The sequence below is a fragment of the Meriones unguiculatus genome, chromosome 14 (assembly GCF_030254825.1).
Source record: "Meriones unguiculatus strain TT.TT164.6M chromosome 14, Bangor_MerUng_6.1, whole genome shotgun sequence".
In the NCBI taxonomy this organism is placed as follows: Eukaryota; Metazoa; Chordata; class Mammalia; order Rodentia; family Muridae; genus Meriones; species Meriones unguiculatus.
This window is the reverse complement of record NC_083361.1, coordinates 55,546,883-55,571,932: the sequence shown is the minus strand read 5'-3', so window position 1 is coordinate 55,571,932 and position 25,050 is coordinate 55,546,883. Positions and strand designations below refer to the sequence as shown.

General features: G+C 45.0%; 1 protein-coding gene across 2 annotated transcripts in view; it reads right to left on the bottom strand.

Annotated features, from left to right (window-relative positions):
- The window catches only part of Adamts17 (ADAM metallopeptidase with thrombospondin type 1 motif 17), a 299,178-nt gene that overhangs the window by 114,589 nt on the left and 159,539 nt on the right, over nucleotides 1-25,050 (bottom strand). For both annotated transcript variants that reach the window (XM_060367298.1, XM_060367300.1), the window contains exons 9-12: nucleotides 24,226-24,366; nucleotides 22,364-22,514; nucleotides 4,109-4,210; nucleotides 2,621-2,766 (exon numbers count right to left, since the gene is read on the bottom strand). In XM_060367298.1, the coding sequence (XP_060223281.1) occupies nucleotides 2,621-2,766; nucleotides 4,109-4,210; nucleotides 22,364-22,514; nucleotides 24,226-24,366 (540 nt within the window). The remainder of the gene's footprint in view (nucleotides 1-2,620; nucleotides 2,767-4,108; nucleotides 4,211-22,363; nucleotides 22,515-24,225; nucleotides 24,367-25,050) is intronic.

Here is a 25,050-nt window from a genome sequence, read left to right as displayed (position 1 = left end):
CAGCTGTAAATGAGGCAAAAGGATACCCATGGACACAGGGCTGTGCCCTTGAGCCAGGCAGTGATGGAGGGGACACGTATGAAGAAGGTAGAAGTGAGCAGGGAGGAGAGAGTGGCTCACAAGAGGTCCAGTATGAAACAGGAATAGGGGGAATCCTGGGAAGGTGGGCAGGACTTTGTCTTTGCTTGTTATTGTAAACCTGTGCCTGGCATTCTTTCTACTCAATGCTTCCTGAGAACAACAAAATCTGTCAGAAGAAACAAAGGCTTGGAAGGAACAAGAATGGGGGGCCTTCTCTCTTCTCTTTCTGGTACATTTTTACCACCAGTCTATCCCACAGCCATCAGGCCAGCAGGGACTGGGCAAGAAGGAACACTACTGTCAAATGCCAATGTATGAAGCCCCCACAAGCCTACAGCTGTCTGTGTGGATGTTCTGGCAATTCTCTCAGTCCTCAGTGATAAAACACAGAAGGCTGAGAGATAAAATTCATGTTGGTAGTAGGGTTGGGGGTGAGGGTCTGGGTACAAATACGGTGTGGCAAGAACTGGTTGAGAATAAAGACAAATGAAAGAATAACTTATAAGCACTCTCTCTTCTGGAGACCCTGGATCTGGAGGGATGGGACTAGATTGCCAACACACGAGGGCTCACGGCAGGGCAAGCCAGGGAGGGCACAGCAACACAGTTCTAGGAACTGGGAGCCTTAAGGAGATTAGCTTGCAAAGGGTCCCCTGGGGAGGACAGAGCAGCAAACGGGCAGGTCAAGGCGCAGTTAGGACACCTTGACAGTTGTGACAGTCTTGGTGAGAAGCCACAGAGTTCCAGAAAGTCCCCTCTGCAAGTTGTCTCCAGCAGGGGGATATTAGCCAATAACACTTGCAAGACATAAGGACAACACTGGTCTCTTAAAAGTGTGTCTAATGCATTTTCCCCCGCACTGAGAACATCGTGTGGTGTGAACGAGTACTGCTGTTGCCTAAATCCAATCCAACTGCCAGCATGTCAGGACACAGGGAATGTTGAACCGTTAGCGGCTCTGTATGATGTTTCCTGAGCACCACCTGATAAGAGCTGACATTTGTGATAAGCCAAAGGAGGCCAGTATCCAGCCAAGGGCCATGAGCTCTAATCACAAGCACAGCACCCCAGACAGCCTTCCGTACTTCTTAAAAGCCCCTCCCACCCTGTGGGTGGACAGGACAAGGTGAGTACTTCATCCTGGTTCTTCTGCTCTCACGATAAGGATCACTTATAAAATGGCAATGGCTTCACAGGCGTCCTAACAATTTTATTTTACAATTTTTAGCAGTTGGGACAAGTAGAAGCTGCCAGGTGCTGCAGTGTAAGGTGCAGTACTGGACTTGGAGACTACTCTGTGCCAGTTTTCACATTTGGCTCTTCTTCCTCTTACATGCCAGGGGAAACCAAAGCCCAAGTTTCAGCAGAGTCTACCCTGAGGTCAAATGGCTAATGATCTTGATAACTAGGGCCTAAGCCTCAGCTCTCTGAATCTAAACTCACACCTCTCCCTTGAGAGTCAAAGCTATTACTTTCCACTGAGCCATGTTAAAAAGAAATTATCTAGTTCCAGCACAGCCAAGGCTATACAGAGAAACCCTGTCTCACCCCTTCCCCAGAAAACAACAGCAATAACAACCCCCAAACTTAACCTATCCTCCAATCATTTTTCACCACTCAGCCAAAGGTGTTTCATCATCTCTGCCCCCTTTCATAAGAGGTCACCCAGGATTTCAGTTAAGAAGGTCATTCCTAACAGATTAAATACCTATTGTGTGCCAGACATTCAGCTGTACCTTATTCTAAAAAAAAAAAAAAAAAAAAAAAAGACAAAATGCCAATTATTACAGCACTAACTAAAAATTACAAGGCTGCTGTCACCCACTAAACTATGGATGTCAGCCCTCCTTATAAAGGATGTCCCTAGCCTTGGGTGGCTCTGGGTATCACCTGGCACAATGAACACTTCCAATGGCTGTGGCCCACCCCTGTGACTTAACTATACAGCCTGAGCACTGGGATTTTTTTTTTTTTTTTTTTTTTTTTTTTTTTTTTACAAAACAAGAGGTATCTGCAAATAAGTCATCAACCTGACTTCATTGTGGAAAATCATTTCATGTTCAGACACAATTTATCACTTGCTCACCCTCTAAACAGATGGGGTCTGACTGAGGACATTCAAGAGAGAAAGCAGGTGGTGGCCAAAGGGACGGTTTACAATCAAGAAAGTTCAGAGAAGAAGAAAACCCACCAGGATGTAATGAGTATAATGGAGCATAAAATCTAGTCCCCAGTTTTCCAGAGCAGATGTCCTGAGTGAATGGTAAGGGTCTGGGTGTATCATAGCCCATGGAAAGGAATTTAAAGAGAAAAGTGCATTAGTTTTCTCCCTGTCAAATAGTTCTAGAAAGAGAAATAGTGAGAATGATTTAGCTGACCAAACACTGAATCCATCCATAGGTAACTTCCAGACATATGCTCAACCTGCTACCAAATCTGCCAACAGCAAGTCCCCCAAGCTTCCTGAGAATGGCCGCCACTAAGCAGAGCCACAGGGTGGGGTGCCCCTCGCAGCGGCGGGGTGTGAGCGGGAACTTACGGGGGGTTGTCGCATTTCCTCTGCCGGAATCGCGCTCCCGTCCCGCATGTTCGGCTGCACATGCTCCAGGCGCCCCACGGACTCCAGTCCCCGTCCACGTGTTCTGGGATGGGTGTCTTGCTCACGCACTCCCCAGCCCGGCACCACTGAAACACAGGGAAGGGCCACGCTCAGCAAAGCCACCCGCTCCCCAAGGGACTTAGTCCAGTTTGAAATTTCCAGTGAAGTTGAGTCTTTCAGGCCGTGTGTGGTTGCTGACTCTTGCTCAGCCTGCTGTGTAATCTCCCTGGAGTTTAGAGCTTGCCGCAACCTTACACGGGGACTGTGCTCCACAGAGAATTTCTAAGTTCTCCAGAAGAGGATTGATCCACGTGGCAGGAGACTAGGACTAAGATGTGCAAACTCCAAAGAATGCGTGTGCAGCTCTCTCCAGAAGGCAGTGATTTCAGCGTACGGGGCCAGAACTGCAAGGTTGGGTTTAGAACTTAGAAATGACAGTCAAAAGTCAGATATGGTGGTCAATGCTTTTCAACCCAGCATGTGGGAGACTGAGACGGGACGGGTATCACAAATGTGAGGCTAGCCTGGGCTAGGCAGATGGAGGAAGGGAGGGGTTAGCTGTGGGTAGGTGCACATCAGTTCTTTCTGAAAGATAAAAGGAAGCCAGTCTCTACAATAGATTTCAGTGACTGACTCAGTTCTCCGCAAGCACAGGGCATAACAAAGCATCACTTCCTGCTTTAACACTTTTTAAGGCTTCCAGTAAGTCAGTCATGGTGGTAAAAGGCCTGAAAGCCCCAGCATGTGTGAGGTAAAGGCCTTGAAGCATCATAAGTTCAAGGCCAGCCTGGGCTATACCGCAAGTCCCAGGGTAGCCTGGATGTATACAGAGATTTTAGCTCAAGAGGGACCAAAAAGAAGAGCAGAAGAAAGAAGACTGGAAGATGAGGATAAAGAGGGGAGGAGGGCAGGACGAGGGGCGAGGGAGGATGGAGAGGGGATAGAGAGAAGGGTAAGAGGGAGAAGAAAGAAGAAGGGGAGAAGGTTAGGAGGAGGGAAAGGAGGGGAAGGGGAGGAAGCAGCAAACAAGCTAAGGAAGGCTTGCAAGGAAGATTAGGAGGAAGTTGTGGAGCTGCAGAGGCTGCCGACTTCTCTTCTTTCACCCTTGGAGTCTCACCCTTTCATAAGGAGCGTGTTGCCATCTAAAATCTAGCCACGATGATTCTCACCAACAGAGATGGCAAATGAACTCACTTTCCGGCTAACATCACTCATTTAAAACCTCCCCCTTTAAGAATATTCCCTTGTGTGACCAAAGGAGTTCATTTAGCAGAGCACATTAAGGAAACGATTGATTCCTGTGGCTTTTGTAAGCAACAAGGAGTGATACGGATACACATGTGCGCAGCGGGCTCGGTGAGAATCTCGAAGCTGGGCGTCTGGGAGCCGTGGGGCTGCCTGGGGATGGGGCCGGAAGTTGGGTCTTACCTTGTCCGCTCCACACTCGGTGCCGTCCAGGGGAGGGTCCAGTTTGGTCTTGCAGGATGTGTCTCCCTCTACCAGGCACCACAGCCCAGCACACATCAGATGCTGTAGGACAAGAGAAGCAGCCATGAGTGCCCCCAGAACACCCCCAGAGGCAGGTCACGGCCATGGAGAAATCACCACTCAGATTTGGGATTCGAAACCCATGGGGTTTAGAAAGGAGGGTTGAGTCTGGAAATCTAAAATGCCAACCGGCTTGTTCAGCGCGATGGAATTCGTGCATTATTCCTAGGAAGGCTTATTATTCCTAGGTGGACTGCGTTCGGGAGCTCCGAACTCGGGAATTCTTGGGGCTGCACCCAGGAATGGTTAGTAAATAGCTCCTTTCCATTTAGTGCACCAGGTAAAGCAGACACCTGGGGGCTGACAACGAATACAAGGAACAGCCTTAGCCCAGCTTTACCAGGGGCAGCTCCTTGGCCAGCGTCCCAGGGTGAGTGTGCAGGACAGTGAGTGAGGTGGGGAATTAACGCAGCTATCATGGGGGCCGCATATAAGAGGCCAAAGAGCAGAGGCAGCCTTCTCCGCTCCCTGCCTGGCTTCTACCTCTGCTGAGCTTGGCATAAATTATTACAGTATTTTACCTAGAAAAACTTGGAATGTCCACAGAGAATTAAAGCAATTCCACTCAAACAGAAATAGGCATCTAAACGGACGGACTCCCAGCTGTATTAAGACATTTGGACATTGACAAAGTGTTCAGAATGAGACAAATTATCAAAATTACCAAGGCAGGCATGGCTGTTCTTCCCCTGAGAGGACTTGTGAGCAGACAAGACCATCAACCATAAGAGATGGGGGCTGGCTGACCCTCCTCCACTGGGAGGAGGATTCTGGGCTATGCTCTACACGTTTTGTTTAGGGGTCCTCGTCTGTTGCCCAAGGCTGTGGATGCGTCACGCCCATCAGTGCACCTTTCTGCACATCCCTCCCTGTAGATGGCCCCTCACAGTATTTCCTGGGATGGCTTCCCACATAAACTGCTCGCACCCAAATCCTCACCATGATCATGGCCTGAAAATTGGAAACAGATGTTCCCAACAGCCCTTTTAAAGACACAGTGCTTCCAGGATGCCAAACCCAATTCCGGCTAAGAAGCTTGAGCTGGAATGGGAAGGTCTTACCCTCCACCGTGTGGCCGGCGGATAGCTGGTCCCTTCAGGCCGGCCTGAGGAACTCCCCCAGCCCCCGCCCCCAGCAGCATGGCACCGTGAGGTTTGCAAAAAGTGTGCTGTGCTCAGTTTAGAAGTCTGCTGTTCCAAGCAGTCTCAAACATCTGCACCGAACAGATGTGCAACTGTGCTTGCTGTCTGAAGTCAAGAAATGTGTGGAGACTGGAGACAAAAATAAAGTAGAAATGAAGGAAAACAGTGGTGGTGGTGTGTGTGTGGGGTCTCTCACAACAAGCGAAGGGAAGCTCACTGCTCCTTCTCGCTTTTCAAGCACGTGGGAGCTGGTCTGAGCCTTCAGAGGAGGCAGCGCCAGAGCCGAATGCTGCACATGTGTGTCTAGAAAAGTCTACGTGTTCCCGTGACTGTTTACCTCTCCATGGAACGGTAAAAAGATGAGAACCCGCGTGCAGCACAGCTGCTCCCATAAAGATGACTGCACCTCATTAAACGGTTGAGTCCTTGCACTTTCACCTAGAGTCCTTCCAGAGTGTTGCAGCGATGTTCAGACACATGGTCATGAGGCGAGGCAGACCCAGGAGTGCAATTAGGGGGCAGGAGGGCTTGGGATTAGGAGAAATAATGGCCACATTAGGAGAGAGAGGAAGGAGGTGAGGTGAACTGTTTATTGTGCATTTTATGGACGGGGCTTTCTCGTGAAACTTCCCTAATTATCAAAGTCAAAGAGTGGGAGGTTAGACGGAGCTTTCTTAAACAGGGCACAAAAGTACCGACAATGAAGGAGAAAACAAAACAAAACAGAACAAATGAATTATACTCCATTAGAATGAAGAGCATTTGTCTATTAAAAGGCAAGTATAAGAATATCAGAGAAGGTATTTGCAATAGACGGGGAAGGTATTTCTAGTGCATAGAACCAACAAAGTATATCTAGCACTTTTTCCTAAAGAAAATAACATGCCCAAACTATTATAGATCAAATAAGAAAAAAGACCAAGACCTAGTGAAAAAAATGGTCAGAAGACTTGAGTATTTCATAAGATGATATTTAAATGGCAATTAAGCATATAAAGATCTGGCCAAACCTCTTCAGCCATCAGGCAAAGGCAAATTAAGACTATCTTTAGATGCTTGTACATACACTGAAAAAGATGGAGAATTCCAAGTCTTGACAAGGACATAAGCCAACATGAACTGTTGTGTACTGATGTTAACATTTGGACTTGTTCAACAACTGTGTAAAAGTATTCGTCAATATTTGTTGCAGGCACTGCACACTGTCATATCTCTAATTCCACGCTCCTCCCCCCCCCAAAGAATATACTGGAAAGAAATCTGAATATACAGCCTATGAAGATGGCAGGAAGCATTCATTTTCAATATGAGCTGTGTTATTACAAAAGTAGAAACAAGCCAAATGCATTCTGGATGGGGCTGGATGCCTCGGAGAACCTCTTTGTCATGGCTCTACTGAGGTGGGGACAGTGGATGAAGTCACTGTTTTCCATGTTCATCTTTGCAGATGACCATGTCCACCATTTTCCCTTGCCTCTGACTCACTTTTAATCCACAGGATGCAGCACATAATGGCAGGGATGTGACTTCATGATTAGCTCATAAACACTATGATGATCTCTGTCCTCCTAAAAGGCTCTCTGGATTGCTTTCTTGGCTTGCCTTTTTTGGTCAGATTAGCTGCCATGTTGGAAAAGGCCATGTTACGAACTAGAAAGCATGCCACTTCAGCCTTTGCTCCAACAACCTACAAGGACTTATTTCCAACAACTCCAGAGAGAGCCAGTGAGCCTGGCAACAAGCACTTCCCCAGCTGAGCTTCAAGTGAGCCTGCGGACCTCTGCCCTCACTGTAACCTCACTGTAAGACAGAGCTTAGGACCAGAGTCGTCTGACATAGCAACAAGTGAGCTACTCTTTCTACTAAGATGAACTCTTCATATTAAATCACAGCCAAGGCTCTATGATATGCTGTGTAACAAGCACTTAATGTGATTTAGAAGCCAAAACAAAAGCAAAGGAAGACAGCAATTCTAATGTCAGTCAAACTTGAACCCAGAACCTGAAGCTGAAATGATATAAAGAAATATGATCCTCAATGGTCATCTAATATCTATGCCCCCAATAGTACAGAGTATTAAATCCTATAAACAAATCTGACTTGAGATATAAGAGTAAACAACAATAAAAAAGTCAGTATAATACTTTAACAGAGCTTTCTCAGTCCATGACAAAGCAAACAGTTGTGTAACGATGCAAGAGATGTAAATAACATAACAGAATAGAACTGATACAGGCCCAGTTCTTAAAACAAATATGTGAAGACACATCTTCAATGGTCATGGAATAGTCATTAAAAGTAGCTCCCAAAAGGTTCAAGGTCAACCTTGGCTACAGAGTGAGTTCCAGGACGGCCTAGGCAACTCAATCAGACCATCTTCTAAAGTACAAAGGGACCTGTGGATAGAGCACCTACTTAGTATTTGCAGCACTGTGCTTCAGTGGTCAGTACTGTGAATGTGAGTGCCACCACCAAGATCAAAACAGAATGAGGCAGAGGAACCCTGAAAGCCTTCAGAGCCGGTTCTCTATAGGCAAGTGAACCAGAGACTCCATTTACTAAATTCTTCAAGAAAAGGGGGGGGGGGGACATGCAAACAATATGGAAGGGAATAATTAAGATGCAGAGCAGAGACAGCCCGTCTCACTTAGTGTACAAAAGCCATGGCTTTCCTGTGCACGTCTGAAATAGCCGCTGTGTTGCTTGACAGTGGAGGGCGGAGGGGTGGCTCGGTGGGTAAAGTGCTAACTGTGCAAACCTGAAGACCAGATTCTCGATCCCCAGAACCCACAGGTGACACAGTGTCAGCACTGGGGGGGGGGGGCAGAGCTGGGAGGATTCCTGGGCTCGCTGGCCTGCGAGTCAAGATGAATCAATGAAAACTGGGTTCAGTGAGAGACCCCGTCTCAAGAGATAAGACAAAGCCAGGCATGTTGTCTCACACCTTTAATCTCAGTGCTCAGGAGGTCGAGGCTAAAGGATCTCCCTGAGTTTAGTCTACATAGCAAGCTCTAGGCCAGCCAAGACGAGACACTGAGATCCTGTCTCAAACAACAACAGTAATAATAATGTGACTGAGGCTGAACCTGACATTAACCTCTGACCTCACACATATGCACACACATAGCAATAGCTAAGACTGATTTTCAGTTTATCAGGACATGCCTGTGAGAGATTATCTAGACTATGGATAGATTCCTCCATACTTGGGAGAAATTATCACACTTGTGATGAGTTTAAGTGGGCAGCGCCCTTTCTGGGTTTGAGTATTGGACTACATGAAAGATCTCTGTCTGTCTGTCTGTCTGTCTGTCAGTCTTTCCACTGAGTGATGCAGGAGACCTAGAAAGACATCATGGGGCACTGTGTTTCTCACAGGGGCTTTTTTATTTAACTCCCAAAAAGCAGCTAGCATCAACATCCTTAAAGCAGTTGATCACATGAGAAGGGAAGATATTCCCTTTTTAAAAATACCAATTAATGTAACATTGACACCAAGCAGAATAAGCATAAAGCAAAATTCATACTAACCTTATTTGTGAATAATTGTTGCAGAGACTCAGAATACAAATTACTAGCACATTTGAAGGAATTACACCAAGAGCAGGTAAAATATACTCCAGAATCCAGAGCTAAGTGGTAGAGTATATGTTAACAAAATTCACCATATTACTAACCCAAAGGTGAGATGTTAGAGAGATTCTCAGAGGGCAGGAACCCTGGCTGCTTTTGGAGAGGACCTGGGTTTGGTTCTCAGCGCTCACATGACAGTTAACTATAGCCTGTAACTCCACGGGATCTGGTCTCCATGGGAACCAGGCATGAATATGGTGCATGTGACAGGCATGCAGGCAAAACACTCGTGCACATAAAACGTCGTTTTAAAAAAATAAGAAGATATTTGTGCTCCTTATGGATAATGAAAAGACATTTAATAAAATTCAATTGTGATTCTTATTAAGTGCTTAATAAGATTTAAACAAATGCATACTTTTTAAACTTGATAAATACCCATCTCATGTGGGAATACTAGAAGCATTTGCCTCGAAGTCAAGAAGGGTAGCCAATTGTTATTTTAGATCACACAGGAAATTAATGGGTGGTCAAAGAGAATCATGTAACTAGAAAATGAAACTATTCACCAGATTATGTACAGTATTCAGGCAGTTCATCTAGCAAGATGGCTGTGCACCTTTATAATATAAGACATAACTAATTTGGTGATATAATGGAAAAAGACCTCATTTTAAAAGAAACAGAAGTATATTGTAGAAATAAATGTAAGAAGAAATATGTATGATTTATACAGAGACAAATTAAAAGTTTTCCCAGGGGTGGGTTGGAAAGACATCTTGAAATCATGTAAAAGAACATGATGTTACTGTAGGATGATTTTGGAGTTATGTACAAGAACATACTTTCATCTAAGTCAATTTACAAAAGAATGCATTTGAATTTAACATAATCACACAATTTTGAACTAAATGAGAATATTCTGAAGACCACATGGGAAAACAAACAAGGAATAACTCACCAGCAAAGCTGTAGAAAAGCACATGTTCAGTGTATTAAAATATTTTACAAAGCTACAGTCATGTAAACATTAAGTACATGATGTGATTAGAGGGACAGATTGGGAAATCCAGAAATAAAGAGTAAGACACGGGGTCTGGAGAGACAGCTCAGTGGTCAAGGGCACTTCCTGTTCTTGCACAAGTTCGATTCCCAGCCCCCACACTGAGTTACTCCATTTCCAGGCATTTCACACTCTCTTTTGGCTTCCTCAGGCACCTGCACTCATGTATGCACACACATACTCGGGCACATGCACATTAAATATGTTCTGTTAAGAAATGTAACAGAAAGTAAATTCATAAAAGTAAAAGAAGAAGCCATGGGAATAAATTTATTTACAGTTTAGGAGTGAAAAGACCATTTGGGGAATGGAACAGATTCCATGATTTTTAGGGAAAAAAAAAGATATTTTTATTCACACACATAGGCAAAGGACAGTTAAAAAACTACTTAGCTGAAAAAAAGAAAAGGCCAAAGGACTTTTATCACAGTTAAAGGTACATTTTCTGTCACTGGTAAAATTTCTAAAAGCCATTAAAAAACAAAACAAAACAAAAAAACAAACTCAGTGAAACAATGTAACAAAATAAAAAAAAACATACAAAACATTACACAGAAAAGAGAATGCACCAGTTCTTCAATATGTGGATAAATACTAGAGCTCATTATTATAAGAAATTAAGTTTCGCCTGCAATGGACTCATTTTCAAAATACTCAAGAGGGGCAAAGATAAGAAAGATAGTGTGATGACCTGGAAAGATGGCTCAGTGGTTAAGAGCACTGGCTTTTCTTTCAGAGAACCCAGGTTTAATTCCCAGAACCCACATCTCTCTGTAGCTCCAGTTCCAAGGAATCCAGCACCCTCAGACAGAACACCAATGCATGTGAAATATGAACGAACAAACAAACAAACGATATATTAAAAAACCAAACAAGGTGAAGTAAAGGAGCAGGGGTGGGAGGTCCTCCCCCACGCTGCTTACGAAAGCGTGAAGATGTAAGCCTCTTTGGAAATGAGCTGTGCATGATCTATAACTGGTGTGTGCTCTTGGTGTTATATAAAATTCAAAGGTAGGCAAAAACAGCCGAGAGGCCAGCGTACAACTGTGGTTACAGTGGTGATCACTCTCGGGGGGGGGGGGGGCGTGAACAGAAACAAGTAACACGTCATTCCGGATGACGCAGCATGCCTTGCTTCCTGATTTGCTGGCCATACCTGGACACGTAGAGAAAAAAACAAAACCATGTAACTGCACTTACGATCTATGTACATTTCTGTGTGTCTCCTGTTGTACTCTAGGTATATAAAACTACAGAATTTCTGTGTGTGCAAAATAATCTTTAGCCCCCTTCTAGGTATTTATCTTGTGGCTCTGTGGTTCTCAGTCAGGGGCAGTTGAGCTTTCTTAGGGGCATTTGGGGGTATCTGCAGACCCAGACTTTAGTTGTCACAACTCAGTCAGGAGTAGTCCGCTCTCCTCCCGCATGGCGATTATATGCCAAGGATTCTGCTATACCCCTAGCGTGTGCAAACTGTCTCCCAACAACAAAGGATTACTAGCTCGACGTGTCAATAGTGCCTAGGCTGAGAATCCCTGCTACAGACAAACTCAATCCTGATGCCAAAGGGCAATCTGAGAGCTACAGTGAAAAGCCCTATGAGACAGCACCTCGTCTAGGGGCTGAACCTGGACAACAGTGCTACCATTAGCCACCTTATACCCCTACCTCGGGTTATCCTTGCAATAGTGAATAATTTCATTCTAATGAAGACGCACGAAAGGCCCCGTTCATAAAATTAACTGGCCAGCATTCTGCAAAAGCATGGAAATGGTGAGCAATAGGGAGAGATGGAGGAGCTACCACAGATGGGAGATGATGAGGGAGACAGAAGAATAAATGCAAATCATGATCCTGGCTGGGACTGCGGTTTGGAGAAAAGGCAGTGAGTAGGGAAATGGGCAGGATCCCAGTGTCTCTTAGACGGTAACAAAATAATTTCCTGTTTTTAATAAAAAATATACTTTTTAAGTGTTAGGGGTCAAACACAGGGGCTCGAGGATTCTCCCATTCAACTGTTCCCCAGCCCTTTCAGTTTCTAATATTTATGAAAATTGAATATGTTTATGGAGGGCTGTGTGTTGGTGTCAGACATGTATACTTTGTGTAATGTTCAAACCAGGTTAAATTTTGATGAAATTGCATTGAATCTGTAGATTGCATATGGAAGGATGGCCATTTTCACTATGTTAATCCCACCAATCCATGAGCACGGGAGCTCTTTCCATCTTCTAATATCGTCTTCAATTTCATTTTTCAAAGACTTGAAGTTCTTGTCATACAAGTCTTTCACTTGCTTGGTTAAAGCTACACTAAGGTATTTTATATTATTTGTGGCTATTGTGAAGGGTGTTGTTTCCTTAATTTCTTTCTCTGCCCATTTACTGCTTGTATACAAGAGGGCTACTGATTTTTTAACTTAATTTTGTATCCAGCCACTTTGCTGAAGGTGCTTTATCAGCTGTAGGTGTTCTCTGGTAGAATTTTGGGGGTTACTTATGTATACTATCATATCATCTGCAATAGTGGTTCTTTGACTTCTTTCTTTCCAATTTGTATTACCTTAATCTCCTTTAGTTGTTTTATTGCTCTATCTAGGACTCAAGTACTATATCAAATAGATATTGGAGATAGAGGCTTCATCCAGCAGCTGTTGGAAACAGATGCAGAGACCCACAGCCAAACAATAGGCAGATCTAGGGGAATTCTGTGAAAGAGTGGGAGGAAGGATAGAGGGATCTGGAGGGGTCAAGGACACCATAAGAAAACCAACAGAGTCAACTAACTTGGGTCCATGGGAGCTCACAGGGACTGAACCACTAACCAAAGAGCATGCATGGGCTGGACCTAGACCCCTTACACATATGTAGCAGGTGTGCAGTATGGTCATCATGTGGTCCCCTAACAATGGGAACAGAGGCTTTCTCTGACTCTGTTTACTGCCTCCGGATCCCTTTCTCCTAGCTGGGCTGCCTTGTCAGGCCTCAGTGGAAGAAAATGCATTTAGTCCTGCTGTGACTTGAGATACCAGGGTGGGGTGGTACCCCATAGGGGCCTCCCTTCTCTGAGAAGAAAAGGAGGGGAGGGGAAGGGGCATGAGGGCAGGACTGGGAGGAGAGGAGCCTGGAATCAGGCAGTAAAGAGATTGAAAAAATAAAAATTAAAAAAAGGGTGTGATAACCAGTTCTGCTACGGGTCAGTTCTCTGTATCTTCTCTGCTATACCCTGGATGCTGAATTCTCAAGTTCAGCAGCTGTGTCCTCATCACCTGAATACAGCCCTGGCAGCACACATCATTTCCCATAAAGTCATGGTGGCTGGAAGAATGAACAAATTAGTAAATGTAAACAAATGTACTTCTGAGTAAAGCGATGCCTGCCTTCAATATGGTAAGGGAAGAGCCAACAAATTGTAAGCATTTACCTGTTTACCACGTCTGGATATCAAAGACTTTATCAACATTGTAAGGTAGTCAGTCACTATCCCATGGTACAGACAGACAAGGGAACAGAGTTAGATCACCAGTATATACTGCAAATCCTGTACTGACCCCCAAACCCATGGTACCTGCCCATAGGTGTTATGAAGTCTCCATCAGTTCTCAATTTCCTCCCAAGAACTCAATCTACGAGCTAGGCAAGGGCACTCAGCATCCTGTTTCATCCTGGGCTGTTTCCTCTGACCAACAGGCCTCAAAGAGGTGGAAGATTCCTTATCCAAAATGCCTGGGACCGGAAGTGTTCCAGAGTGTGGGTGTTTTGTGGTGGTGGTGGGGTGGTATTTGCAGAGACTTTACAGATTGGACATTTCTAACCCAGGGACCCCTATCCAAAAATGCTCCAAATATGGAATTTGGTGCAGCAGTGGCACTAGAAAGGGTTAAGCATGTCCAGGCTTTAGATGGAAGAGCAGTGCTCTCTGGCTTCAGTGAAAATGCAGTGCTCCTGGATAGGCCAGGACCCACTGAGGAGGACTCTAGGACTCCACCGAATCCTGAGAGCTGCTCTTGGAACAGCAACAGGAAGCTCTTGGTTCTTACAAGCAATAAGAAAATGAAACAGCCTCTCCTTCTCTGAGTTATTCTGTGCAACCTCAACGACCATGTGCAAGGTCTGGTAAAAGGTCGATCCCAGTTCTATGCGTGGTTCCTGCCAATACTGTGTGGAAACCCAGATAGCACTACACTTTGGTCCTTGGCCTGATGAAAACGTGAGAAGACCCCTTGATCATGCACACAGGTCTTTCCCATTTTTCTCTAACTGGTGGTGGCTCTTCCAGGGACTGGGGATTTGACTGTGATTCACTTTTTGCCTCTTTCCTCACCACTGTGAGCTGAGAAAGCGGCTCGCACTCCGAGCGATTCCTGAGGGGACCGTTATGTAAACTCCCTCAAAAAAAAAAAATGTGTTGCTGATAACACAAGCCAAAGGCAGATAACACGCCAAGAGCTGGATGAAACAGTGACTGATTCAAACTTTGCACAAATACTACTGCTGTTTGAAGTCTCCCCCAAGCCCAGCGCGCCAGCACTGCACAGAGAATGTTTCCTGAATCCTGGGTGTGGCTGCTCCTTCCGTGTCTCTGAGGCTAGTGGAGACCGTCACCTGGCTGGGACTAAGTGCTTCAGGGTGAGGATAGGGTCTGGGACCAGGGCACTCAGCTGGCAAGAGCACAAGGAATGAAAGATAACATACAGCTTATATCGTCTGGAGAGTTCCCTGAGAAGGCTGTCTACTGTAAGCTTTCAAACACTTCTGGAAAACTCAGGCCAACTTCTGCCAAAGTCCAGCAGCTTTGGGAGGCCGCAGATGCTGGAGCTGAGACCCAGCAGAGACAGACAAGGCAGCTAGCAGCCTGGAGTCTCACTCCACATTCGCTGCACGGCCCTGTCTGAGAGGGGCAGGGCTAGGCAAGCTCTTGAACTCTGCCAGCCTCCTTCTCTGGCCAGGTCCACTGGCACTGATGGGACAGATTTTATTTAGACCAGTAGTTTCCAGCCCAGGCTGACTGTAAGAATCCTGGAGTCTCAGAGATATCAAAAAAGACAGAGACCTGAAATCCATGCCCGTGTCCCTGAGAAAGGGTAAGAAGGGATTTGTGGCAGGGCGCAGTCGCTTCTGCCAGTCTCTGGAGGAGGCTCTGAGGTGGCTGAGATATGACTGACATCAGAGACATTGTTCTCTTGTGGAATTTGAATACCTGGGTTTCCTAGATATGCAGCAGTCTCTGCCAAGACCCCAGACCCTCTCAGCAGGACACAACGAGGCTTTCTAGTCTGGGGATAGGGAGTTTGCAGAGATGCATTAACTAGGTGCTACAGGGTCATCCTTAGGGATTCCAGACTCCCAGGGTGCCGTGGTGATGCATGGAGATGCATGGGCATGGAGATGTATGGGAAAAGGATACTCCATGTGACAGCCAGCTGCACTGCACCTGTCACTCTCCTGCTGGGGCCAAGAACCGACCTAACAGAAAATGGAGCCAGCAACACTTACCGATGTGTGCTACATGCTAAATGCTAGGTCACCTGTCATTAAACTACCTGATGATGGGGCCATAGGACTTGTTCTCTCATTTTTCAGATTGGCAGACTGAGGTCGAGAAAGACTGTGACTGCCAGATGCAGAAATGGGGGCCGGCAGCCTGCTTCGGGAGACTCTCTTTCTCATCACTGTGCAGTGCAGAGCATGGCTGTGGGAGTGCCACGGTAAAGAGGAAGGAGGGAATAGGAGAGAGAGGAGAGCATACTCTCACCAGGGACTGCCCCAGGCACTCTTGCCTTCCTGAAACATTTGGCTCACGGATTTGACGCTCAGCAAGATTCTGAGAAAAACAGCATAACACAAACAACACAGTCCTCTGTGTAGACACACCCATGTTAACACGGACTTTGGCATGTACAATTTTTCTGAGAGCCGCCTTCCTTTCTACCTGTGGCCATTGTGCATGGGCTCCAGGGCAGTGAAGGTACAGTGTGCCCGTGAAAGGCAGCTGGAGTGTTCATCACCCAGCTAAGAACTCCAGGTGCTAGAGGGAGGCATGCATGGACTCCCTCTGTACTGTTGAGAAAGGTGATGGACAGCGAGCCTGGTCAGGGCATCGCTCTGCGTGCCCCTACGCATTGGCCCTGGCTCCAGTGGCAACGTAAACTCAAGCCTCCAGCTGACACCGCTTACAGTTCACTTTCCACCCTCTGCCTCACCTGGCAGGGCGTCTGAGCTTTGACAGCTTTAAAGCCTTGTTGAGGAGTGACTTTGCCGATGGGGGACAGGAGGAGCTTGTAATCATAAAGAAGACTGATTGTGCTAATTGCATAAAGTTCATTTCCCCTTTCTAATAAATATTTACCCTCCAATGTTTATAACTTTTATGTTTGGACTTTCTTGAAATGCTTTATTGAATTAAAAACATCACATTGCCATTGGCTAGAAGAAGAGACAGTTCTACTTGCCAATAACTTCTACAACAAATGCCAGCTACTGATGCCAATTTTTTTTTTTTTTTTGTAGTTCATATTTCCATAGACAGCCCTGAGCCTTACAATACCAGCATTCTGCGGACAGACAAGAAAGATTCAACAGTGATGTTATGGGGAACTCCAGAACCCTACAAATGAAAATGGACCGTGTTTTAATTTGTCTTGGTTCTGAAGTATGCAAACGCTCGGGGAAGCAGGAGCCTGGTTACTATTTGAAGATTAGGTAGCTCTTAACACAGATTGTGGCAATGTTTTTCCCATGAGCAAGGGCATGGTTCTTAACTTCTACGGGGCTTAAAACAGCTATGCTCTCTGAGTGCCTGGAGAAGAACACAAGGACGTCTGCTCGCAAGGAAGTTCTGCACTCAGAATTCTACCCAAAGAAGAATAAGAATTCAGGGCAGCTGGGGCTTCCCACAGTGGGCAGGAGCCAGCCTGTCTGCTCCTCTCCAGGGCTCTGAACATTTTGTGGCACCTATTAGTCCCTTCTAGAGCAATGTTTGTCAAAGCCTAATAATGTGAGACTTATGGGATAAGCAGGAAGACAAGTAAATTGATGTTTTCAAAGTACAAACCATAAAAAAATAAGTTCCTTGTAAGTAACCCAATAAGAGTTTTCTGGATTTCATTATTTTAAATTACATTTTTTTTGGGGGGGGTAGGTTTGGTTGTGGCAAGTGCCATTTGTGCATGTGTAAAGGTCCGAGGACAACTTGGTAGAGTTGGTTCCCTCCTTTCACCATGTAGGTCCTGGGGATGGAACTCAGTTCGCCAGGCTTGGAATGTCACTGACCTGTGATATGTACCGGTAAATACACAGCACGGTAAGAGTTGGCCTAGGGTGTAATACACTGCTGTGATGTTGAAGATGTGGGGTGTAGAAATGGTAGTTTGTGGTGGGAGCCACGGCTGTGAGACAGAATGGAGGTATCTGCGAGTCCTAGTCTCAGGGACTGCTCGGGAACTGTAAGGACAGCTGGGGCATATTGTCAGCTGTTGTAAGTGAAGGGGATATTCGCTCAATTCAGCGAGAAGCTAGAGGAAAAGGCTGCAATCACTTTCCCGGCCTGGTTCACAAAAACCCAGTGAAACCATCCAAGGTCTTTAGTTCACGACAATCATGGGAAAGCAGAGCTGAGAAATGCAGCCCCCGGAGACCTAGGGAGGCTGTAGCCGTCTGCCACCTTCTGCCGGGACACACTCTAGGCTGATCTTTCAGCAGAACTCTTACTTTGTTTATGTATTTGGCATTTACGTGTTTGTTTGTTTGTTTAGTGTGTATGAGTGTATATAGGTGTGAGTGGAATGACGTGTATTTGGAGAACTTGAGGAATCAATTCCCTCTTTCCACCATGTGGGGCCCAGGATTGAATTCATGTTGTCTGGCTGGCCAGTGCCTTTACCCACTGAGCAACCCTGCCACTCCTCGGCAGGGAAACTTGTTCCTCAGAAGGCACAGCAGAGAATGAAAGAGGGCTCGAAGGTAGTGAAGATGGCTAGTGTTTGTCTCAAGATGCAGCGTACCTAGTTTCTTTCATTCTTTGTTTTAAGCTCAAAACAAACAAACAACAAACAAAAAAAATTAGAATAAAAAAGCAGAAAGCACCCCTCCCTGCAGCCTCTTGGTCTTGGTTTTATTCCCTAAGCCATATCCACCCCCCTTCCAGTTCATGATTTTTAGCGGTAGGCTTAAAGTTCTAGAAAAGACAAAAGACAGACAGACACAATTACACACAGTTGTCTCATTAATGTTCAGGTGCTTTTCCAAACTTTCCATGATAGACCCACACAGGATTCAGCCCCGTGGCTGGCTGTGAACTTCTCCCCAGACCTTGTCTTCCAGGGAGCTCAGGGCCTGGGAATCCAGACAGCATTCTCAATTCCCACATAGGAATGTAGCTTTTAAGAGAGAGGTTCCTCCAGATTTTTGAAGTTGTAATTTCTGCATGATAGTCTCTCTTCTAAAATGCCTGTCCATGAGTGTTTGCTTATGTTTTATGACATCTAGGAAGTAAGTAGATTTTTTTTTTCCCCAAATCTACTTGGAAAAAGGACCAAAAGTAGTTTGGGGAATGTTGTTGAATACTTTCCAGAATGGTTTTTATAAATTTTTTGTTTTGAGACTGGGTTTCTTTGTGTGTAGCCCTGGTTGTCCTGGAACTCACTTTGTAAATCAGGCTGGCCTTGAACTCACAGAGATCCGCCTACGACTGCCTCCTAAGTGCTGGCATTAAAGGTGTGTGCCACCATGCCCAGAGGTTTTTATAATCTTAATACTCTGTGTGTGTGTGTGTGTGTGTGTGTGTGTGTGTAGTTCAGAGTACCATGTTAGATGTTGGTCCTCACCTCCCACCTTTTCTGAAACATGATCTGTCTTCTTTGTGTACCCTAGGCTAGCTGGCCCATCAGCTTCCACGCATTTCCCCACATCCACCGCCAAGGTCTCCATAAGAGAACCAGGGTTTCAGACGTGCTCCTGTCTCTGGCTTTCATGTGGGTTCTGGGAATCTGAATCAAGTTTTAGGCTTGTACAGCAAGCGCTTCCCTCACTGTGCCATCTTCCTTGCCCACAGCATGGTTCCTTCTGAATCCAGGGGACTCAGTGACACAAGGACTGGACACTTGGTGCTGTCCACATAGAGATGGGAACGTTGAGGGCTTGAGGAAGTCTCACACTTAAGTGAAACATGTTGCAGACTCTGATGACATACGCACTGCCTTACTTTCTCAGTGAGGGTGGACTGTCATTTACAATATATACCTAAAATCCACCCTTATGTGCTCTTCCGATGAGTTTGATAACCTTAACAAAGCAGTATATAATTGCAGGCATTTTCCTTTGCTAACTGGTTGTTTCATAACAGATATTGTCAGTCTTTACTAGATCTGTGTTATATGAAACACCAGACACACAACTGCACCCAACATCATATATATCCTTTCCTGCACGTAACTATGGTAAAGTTTCATTTAAACAGCATAGCAAGGGATTGGGGATTGGCAACAACAATTACTGACAAAACAGCAGCAGCTGTAACAGCATACTAGCAAAAGTTATTTAAAATGAATTGTTTAATTCTGGATTTTTCAACTTAGCATTTCTGGACTGTGGTTGACTTTGGGCAACTGAAACCATAGAAATTGAGCTGTGGTCAAGGAAGGGTTACTTTATTCCTCTTCATGTATAAAAATCTCACGGGGAGTTAGTCTGATGGGGAAAGGATAGGAGCTCCACAAGGACCAAATATATCTGGGCACAGGGTCTTTTCTGAGACTGACATTCAACCAAGGACCATGTGTGGATATAACCTAGAACCTCCACTCAGATGTAGCCTGTGGTAGCTCAGTAACCAATTGGTTTCCCAAAGTGAGGGGAACAGGGACTATTTCTAACAGGAACTCAATGACTGGCTCTTTGGTCTCCCCACCCCCGAAGGGAGGAGCAGTCCTGTTAGGCCACAGAGGAGGGCTTTGCAGCCAGTCCTGAAGATACCTGATAAAACAGGATCAGATGAATGGGGAGGAGGTCCCCCCTATCAGTGGACTTGGAAAGGGGCACGGTGGAGATGAGGGAGGGAGGGAGGGGCTGGGAGGGAATGAGGGATCGGGACATGGCTGGGATACAGAGTTAATAAAATGTAACTGATAAAAAAAAATAAAAAATAAAAAATAAGATTTTAAAAAAAAATCTCACAACACTCCACTTCTGCTCCCCTTTTTTTTTGGCAAATGTCATAACTTTGGTTGAATCCGTTTCCAATAAAGAATCTTTACTCGCTTTCTATTGCTGACAAAACAAGTGACTAGTTTAAAAGAGCACGGTTGTCTGGTGGCTCTACAAGTCAGAAGAGCAAAATCACACTTGCTGATCTAGCGGCCAGGCACCTGCAAGCCTGAATCCTTCCTGAAGCTATGGGGTGGGCCGGCCTCTTCTATCATCTATCTAGTCCGTGATAGATGAGCCCTCGTCCTTGTCTCATCCTTGTCTCATGTCTACTCCCGGTGTCTCTCCAACCTCCTGCTCCTCCTGTCTGTTTATCTGATTCACTCACTCTGCCTCCTCTCAAATGACCTTCTGAGCCCATCAGAGCAGCTTATATAATCCAAGACAGTGTACCCCCCTTAAGATGATTAAATCACACCTGAGAAGTCCCTTTCACTGTTGACAGTCACAGGCTCCAGGTTTTGTGCGTGGCAGTGTGCCACAAGAACATTCTTGTTCTTTTGGTATAATGATCAACGGTATTTTAATGTATAGACGCTTATATAAACTACATTTTGCCCTCTTAGAGGCTATTTCCAGGGATCCGAATTCCTTTTAGAAACAGATTTTTATCCACTAGCTTCCTTTTGCTGAAAGGAAGACATAGTGCAGGTGAGCACGTGGTGAATTTTTCAGCTTTGGTGTATCAGAAAGCCTGCCTTTCACAGTTACTCTTGAAAAATAATTTTGCTGGGTATAGAATTTTACATTAACAGACTTCTTTATTTCAATACTCTAAGAAACTGCTCTACTCTATCTCCTTGCATTGTTTCTAACGAATAATGCACTCACTATAGACTTGTCTTTAATCACCTTTGACCTCCTTTGACCTGTTGTCTAAACATTTTCATCTAATTTGGCAAGTTTTAGCCATTATTCATCATTCTCACCTTCTCTCTATCTCCTTTTATATTTAGTAGGCATTCTTGTTCTGTTCTATTTTCTTTTTCTCTTGGTATTTCATTTTTAAATAGTTTTGGTTGCTTTGTGTTCAAACTTACTAACTCCCTCTCTAATGATGTCTAATTAGCCATCAGTCTTGCCTAGGAGAGCCTTCATCTAAGAAGTCCCAAGTAGATACCACTTCCATAATCCATGCATGCATTTAATATATCCTAGTATTATGATTGTTATTCTAATGTCCTTGATGTGGGTAATTATACTATCTACATCATTTCCTGGTCAGTTTTTATTGAGTCTCCCTCAACATGAATGCATTTTTTTCTTCTTTGCATATATGTCAGTTTTGTTGTTGTTGTTGTTGATAATGGCTGTGGCTTTTGAGTAATGAACAGTTTTGTATTTCTATTATCTGAATGTCATTTCTAAAACTTGGTTAACATTAAAACTTAAAACTATGTGTGCACAGGAGCAAAATCCCTCCTGGCACTTTTTATACATAGAACTGACCAAGCCACAGGCCTCACTGTAGTGAACAAGTCTGCACTGGAGGGGTGAGTATACTTGGCTCCAAGTCCTCACGCCGTTAGCAACATACTAATCAAATCATTTGGGATGGGAACTGAGTTTGACTAAGCTAGAGGTAGATTAAGGGAGTTCTAATAAGGGCTAGTAGGGCTCATGCAGGCCAGGGCTTTAGGATCCACCATATGGGCACTGATTGGTAAGTGCTGTTTATTGATTTTCATTATTCCAAAATTAATTTGTTACTTACTAAATGGTCTCCATCTGACATCCTCCAATGTGGACTAGTTTTTAGCTCTCTTCCTTAGCTGGGCAGGGTTTGAAATCATGTGATGTCACTCCCTTTCTAAGCTGTCTGACTGGATTTCCTTTGTCTTAAAGATTGCATGCTAAAACACCAGGCTACTGGTGTCTGTAGCCTCAAAACACCCCCTTCAGAGCGATCCACGTGCAGGGCTGTGAATGGACAGATGCTTGCCAAAGTGTGTGTGGTGTGTTTTCATGGTTGTTATGTGGGGCACACCTGTGCAAGTGCCTGTGAGGATGTGTGCACGTGCATATGCCCTCATGCCTATGTGGATAAAGGGTCACATGCGTGTTGATGTCTGAGACACCCATGACCTCCCGCAGAATCCAGAACTGCAGAGGGGCTTGCTCACCTTCCTAAGGCTGCCCTTCCCTGGGGGCTTACCTCCATGTTTCTGCAGAAAGTAGCATTGGTGCCAAACAGGATCTGGCACTGCTCATTGGCGCTGTAGTGCATGCCTGGCAGCTTGTGTGGAAGGCGCAAGGCATGCTGGCTCCTGGGGTCAGTGATCAGTAAGCAGGTACTGACTTTGGATCTGAAAAAGCCAAGAAGCAGATCAGTCTCCGAATGTACTAGCCCCATCTTTGTTCAGAGTTGTCAGTCTCTGAGAAGGCTGTACCTCGGATGATTAATGGGACAATGGCCCTCAGCACTGGGCACTGGGATTACCCTTTTGGTGTGTGTGCGTTCTTTTACTAGATGGATAAATGTGGGTCTCTCCTCTTCTGAAAACAATGTAGAATGGACCACTTGGTAGAACTCTAGGAACTGCTCTGATGAAAGAAGTGGACTTTCTTAGGAGAGATTGATGAAATTCTTTTTGATATTAGCATACCGTGAATCGCCTTGGAATAAGACTTTGAGCAAAAGGAGTTACGAATACAAGTTTAGACTTTTATTTTAAACAGTTCAAAGTGGTGTTTTTTTTGATAGGATGGCATCTCTTTGTGGGATTGCTGGACCAAAGCAAGTATGCCATTTTTGGTATCTCACTTGACCATACCTATCCTGCTCTCACAGAAGGCAGGCCAGGGCTCTCTCTGCCTAGAGCTTCCAGATTTCAACTAGGGGGGGAATGCTCATTTACAATAGGAGATACATTCCCCAGAGGGGCCTGTTAGGAGATAAAGTGCTCAATGCTTTTATTTTCTATCCTTACAGCAAGGCAGATGAAACCAGACACTTGTCCAAGCCCCTTAAGTAAGGAGCTTAATGCATGCATATATTGCACGCTCTCTCTGTGTACACACACACACACACACACACACACACACACACATACACACACACACCTGAGGCTAGTCCACAGCTTCTAGGCTCATTCAGAAGCCATTTGTCACCAGTGGAACCAGTACTATGCACCTGAGTAAATGTCACTCTGGGAGAGATGAAATAACACAAAGTGGCTTACGACATTTTATTAGGAGTCTGTGATTACAGCACTCAGTGGAAGTAAACTACCTTAAAACCAGTACATTCATTTCTCAGCCTATTTACTAAATAGCTTTTCCATCCACAGGGAACAGGTAGAAGACCCTTTAACTATTTTAGCCCACTTTCCCTGGGTATTAGAGCTGGCCTGTCAAACTCTACCCACCAAAACCCACTTACTCACTTCTATTTCCTCTTCATGTGGATTGTGGATTAACACAATAAAGTGGGAAAATGATCAGAACCCATAAAACAACAATGTAAATACAGACCTAAGATCGGGCAACAGGGACCAACAGGTACCATGGGTATGCTCACTTAAACAAGGGTCTAAAACCAGATTGGAAGCTGTTCCACAGAAATCTGAGAATTAAGAAATACAGACGTTCTCTGAGAAGTGATAGGCTAATGAGAGATGTACACCCTTTCCCCCATTAAGGAGGGAAGTGTGTAAACCCATCCCCCAGCAAATTTACTTCCATCAAAGGAAACAGCGTTAGCAAGCAGCAGGTCCTCAGTTCTATAGTAGCCAAGTTGTCCCTATGGAGGGACATTCATGGTCACAGATTGGCAGAGTCACTGGGTTATTGTTTCATTCAACCAGTCATTTAATGATCCCCTACTGGACACCCAACACCATAGCAGGTGCAACCTCAGGAAAAGGCCTTTGCCCATTACACTCCACACTGACCACCTTCCAAGCCAGATGAGGGTCCATCCAAAGGTTCACGTCTCACCCTTGTGGAGTTGCCCATCTTTTGGTGTCTCAGAAACACTTCCTGTGGTTGGTGTTACAGAATGACACAAGGACTTACTTGAGAAAGTTCTCGAGGTCATCTCGACTACAGGAGGACCAAGAGAGGTCACTGGGGTTCCGGCCTTTTACCCACTCTCCCGACATGATGTGCGACCTGCCAGCACAGGACGAGTGGTCATCGTCATGGTTCATTCCCAGACTGTTCAAAGAGAAAGAGAAAGAGTGTGGGGTGCTGTGCCTTATTTCTAGGTCCCGGGTCAAGCTTAGATCAAGTTTAAAATACACCAAGTGATGTAAATAGGGTGATAATCTTACACCACAGACCATAGCCAGGAGTTTGTACAGAAACTGAGTTGGTTTGATTACAGAGTGTATGAAAACTGAGCAAAACAACATTAATAATGAGTGAACGAATGAATGAATTTTTAAGCATGATACTTAAACATGCCAGTTAATAAAGTCCAACCTTCTGATGATCTGACTTGATATCTCACAGATCATTAAATGGCCTAAAGTTTTGTACTCATTAGAAACAAACCACACAATGCTGAGAGCCAGTGGAAAACATCAGAGACTGAGTTACTGCAGACTGTGGCTTCAAGGCCTTGAACTCAAGAACAATTATGTCTTTGTTATCTTTCACAACTCTCCATATTTTTGCTTGTTAGCTGAAAAATGTCCTCGTCCACGAGAAACAGGAGAGAAGATGCAGAATGACCCTCTTGCCTCATCAGCCTCTCACCTTCCTTGTCAACTGCACCTCAGGGACACTGGGAGGTACTTCTAGGTGGGGGTCTGAGCAAACTCTGACCTAAACAATGCCCGTGGTTTATCCATGTGTCCACACTGGTGAGCTGAGCTGAAGACAATGGCTTGTCCACAG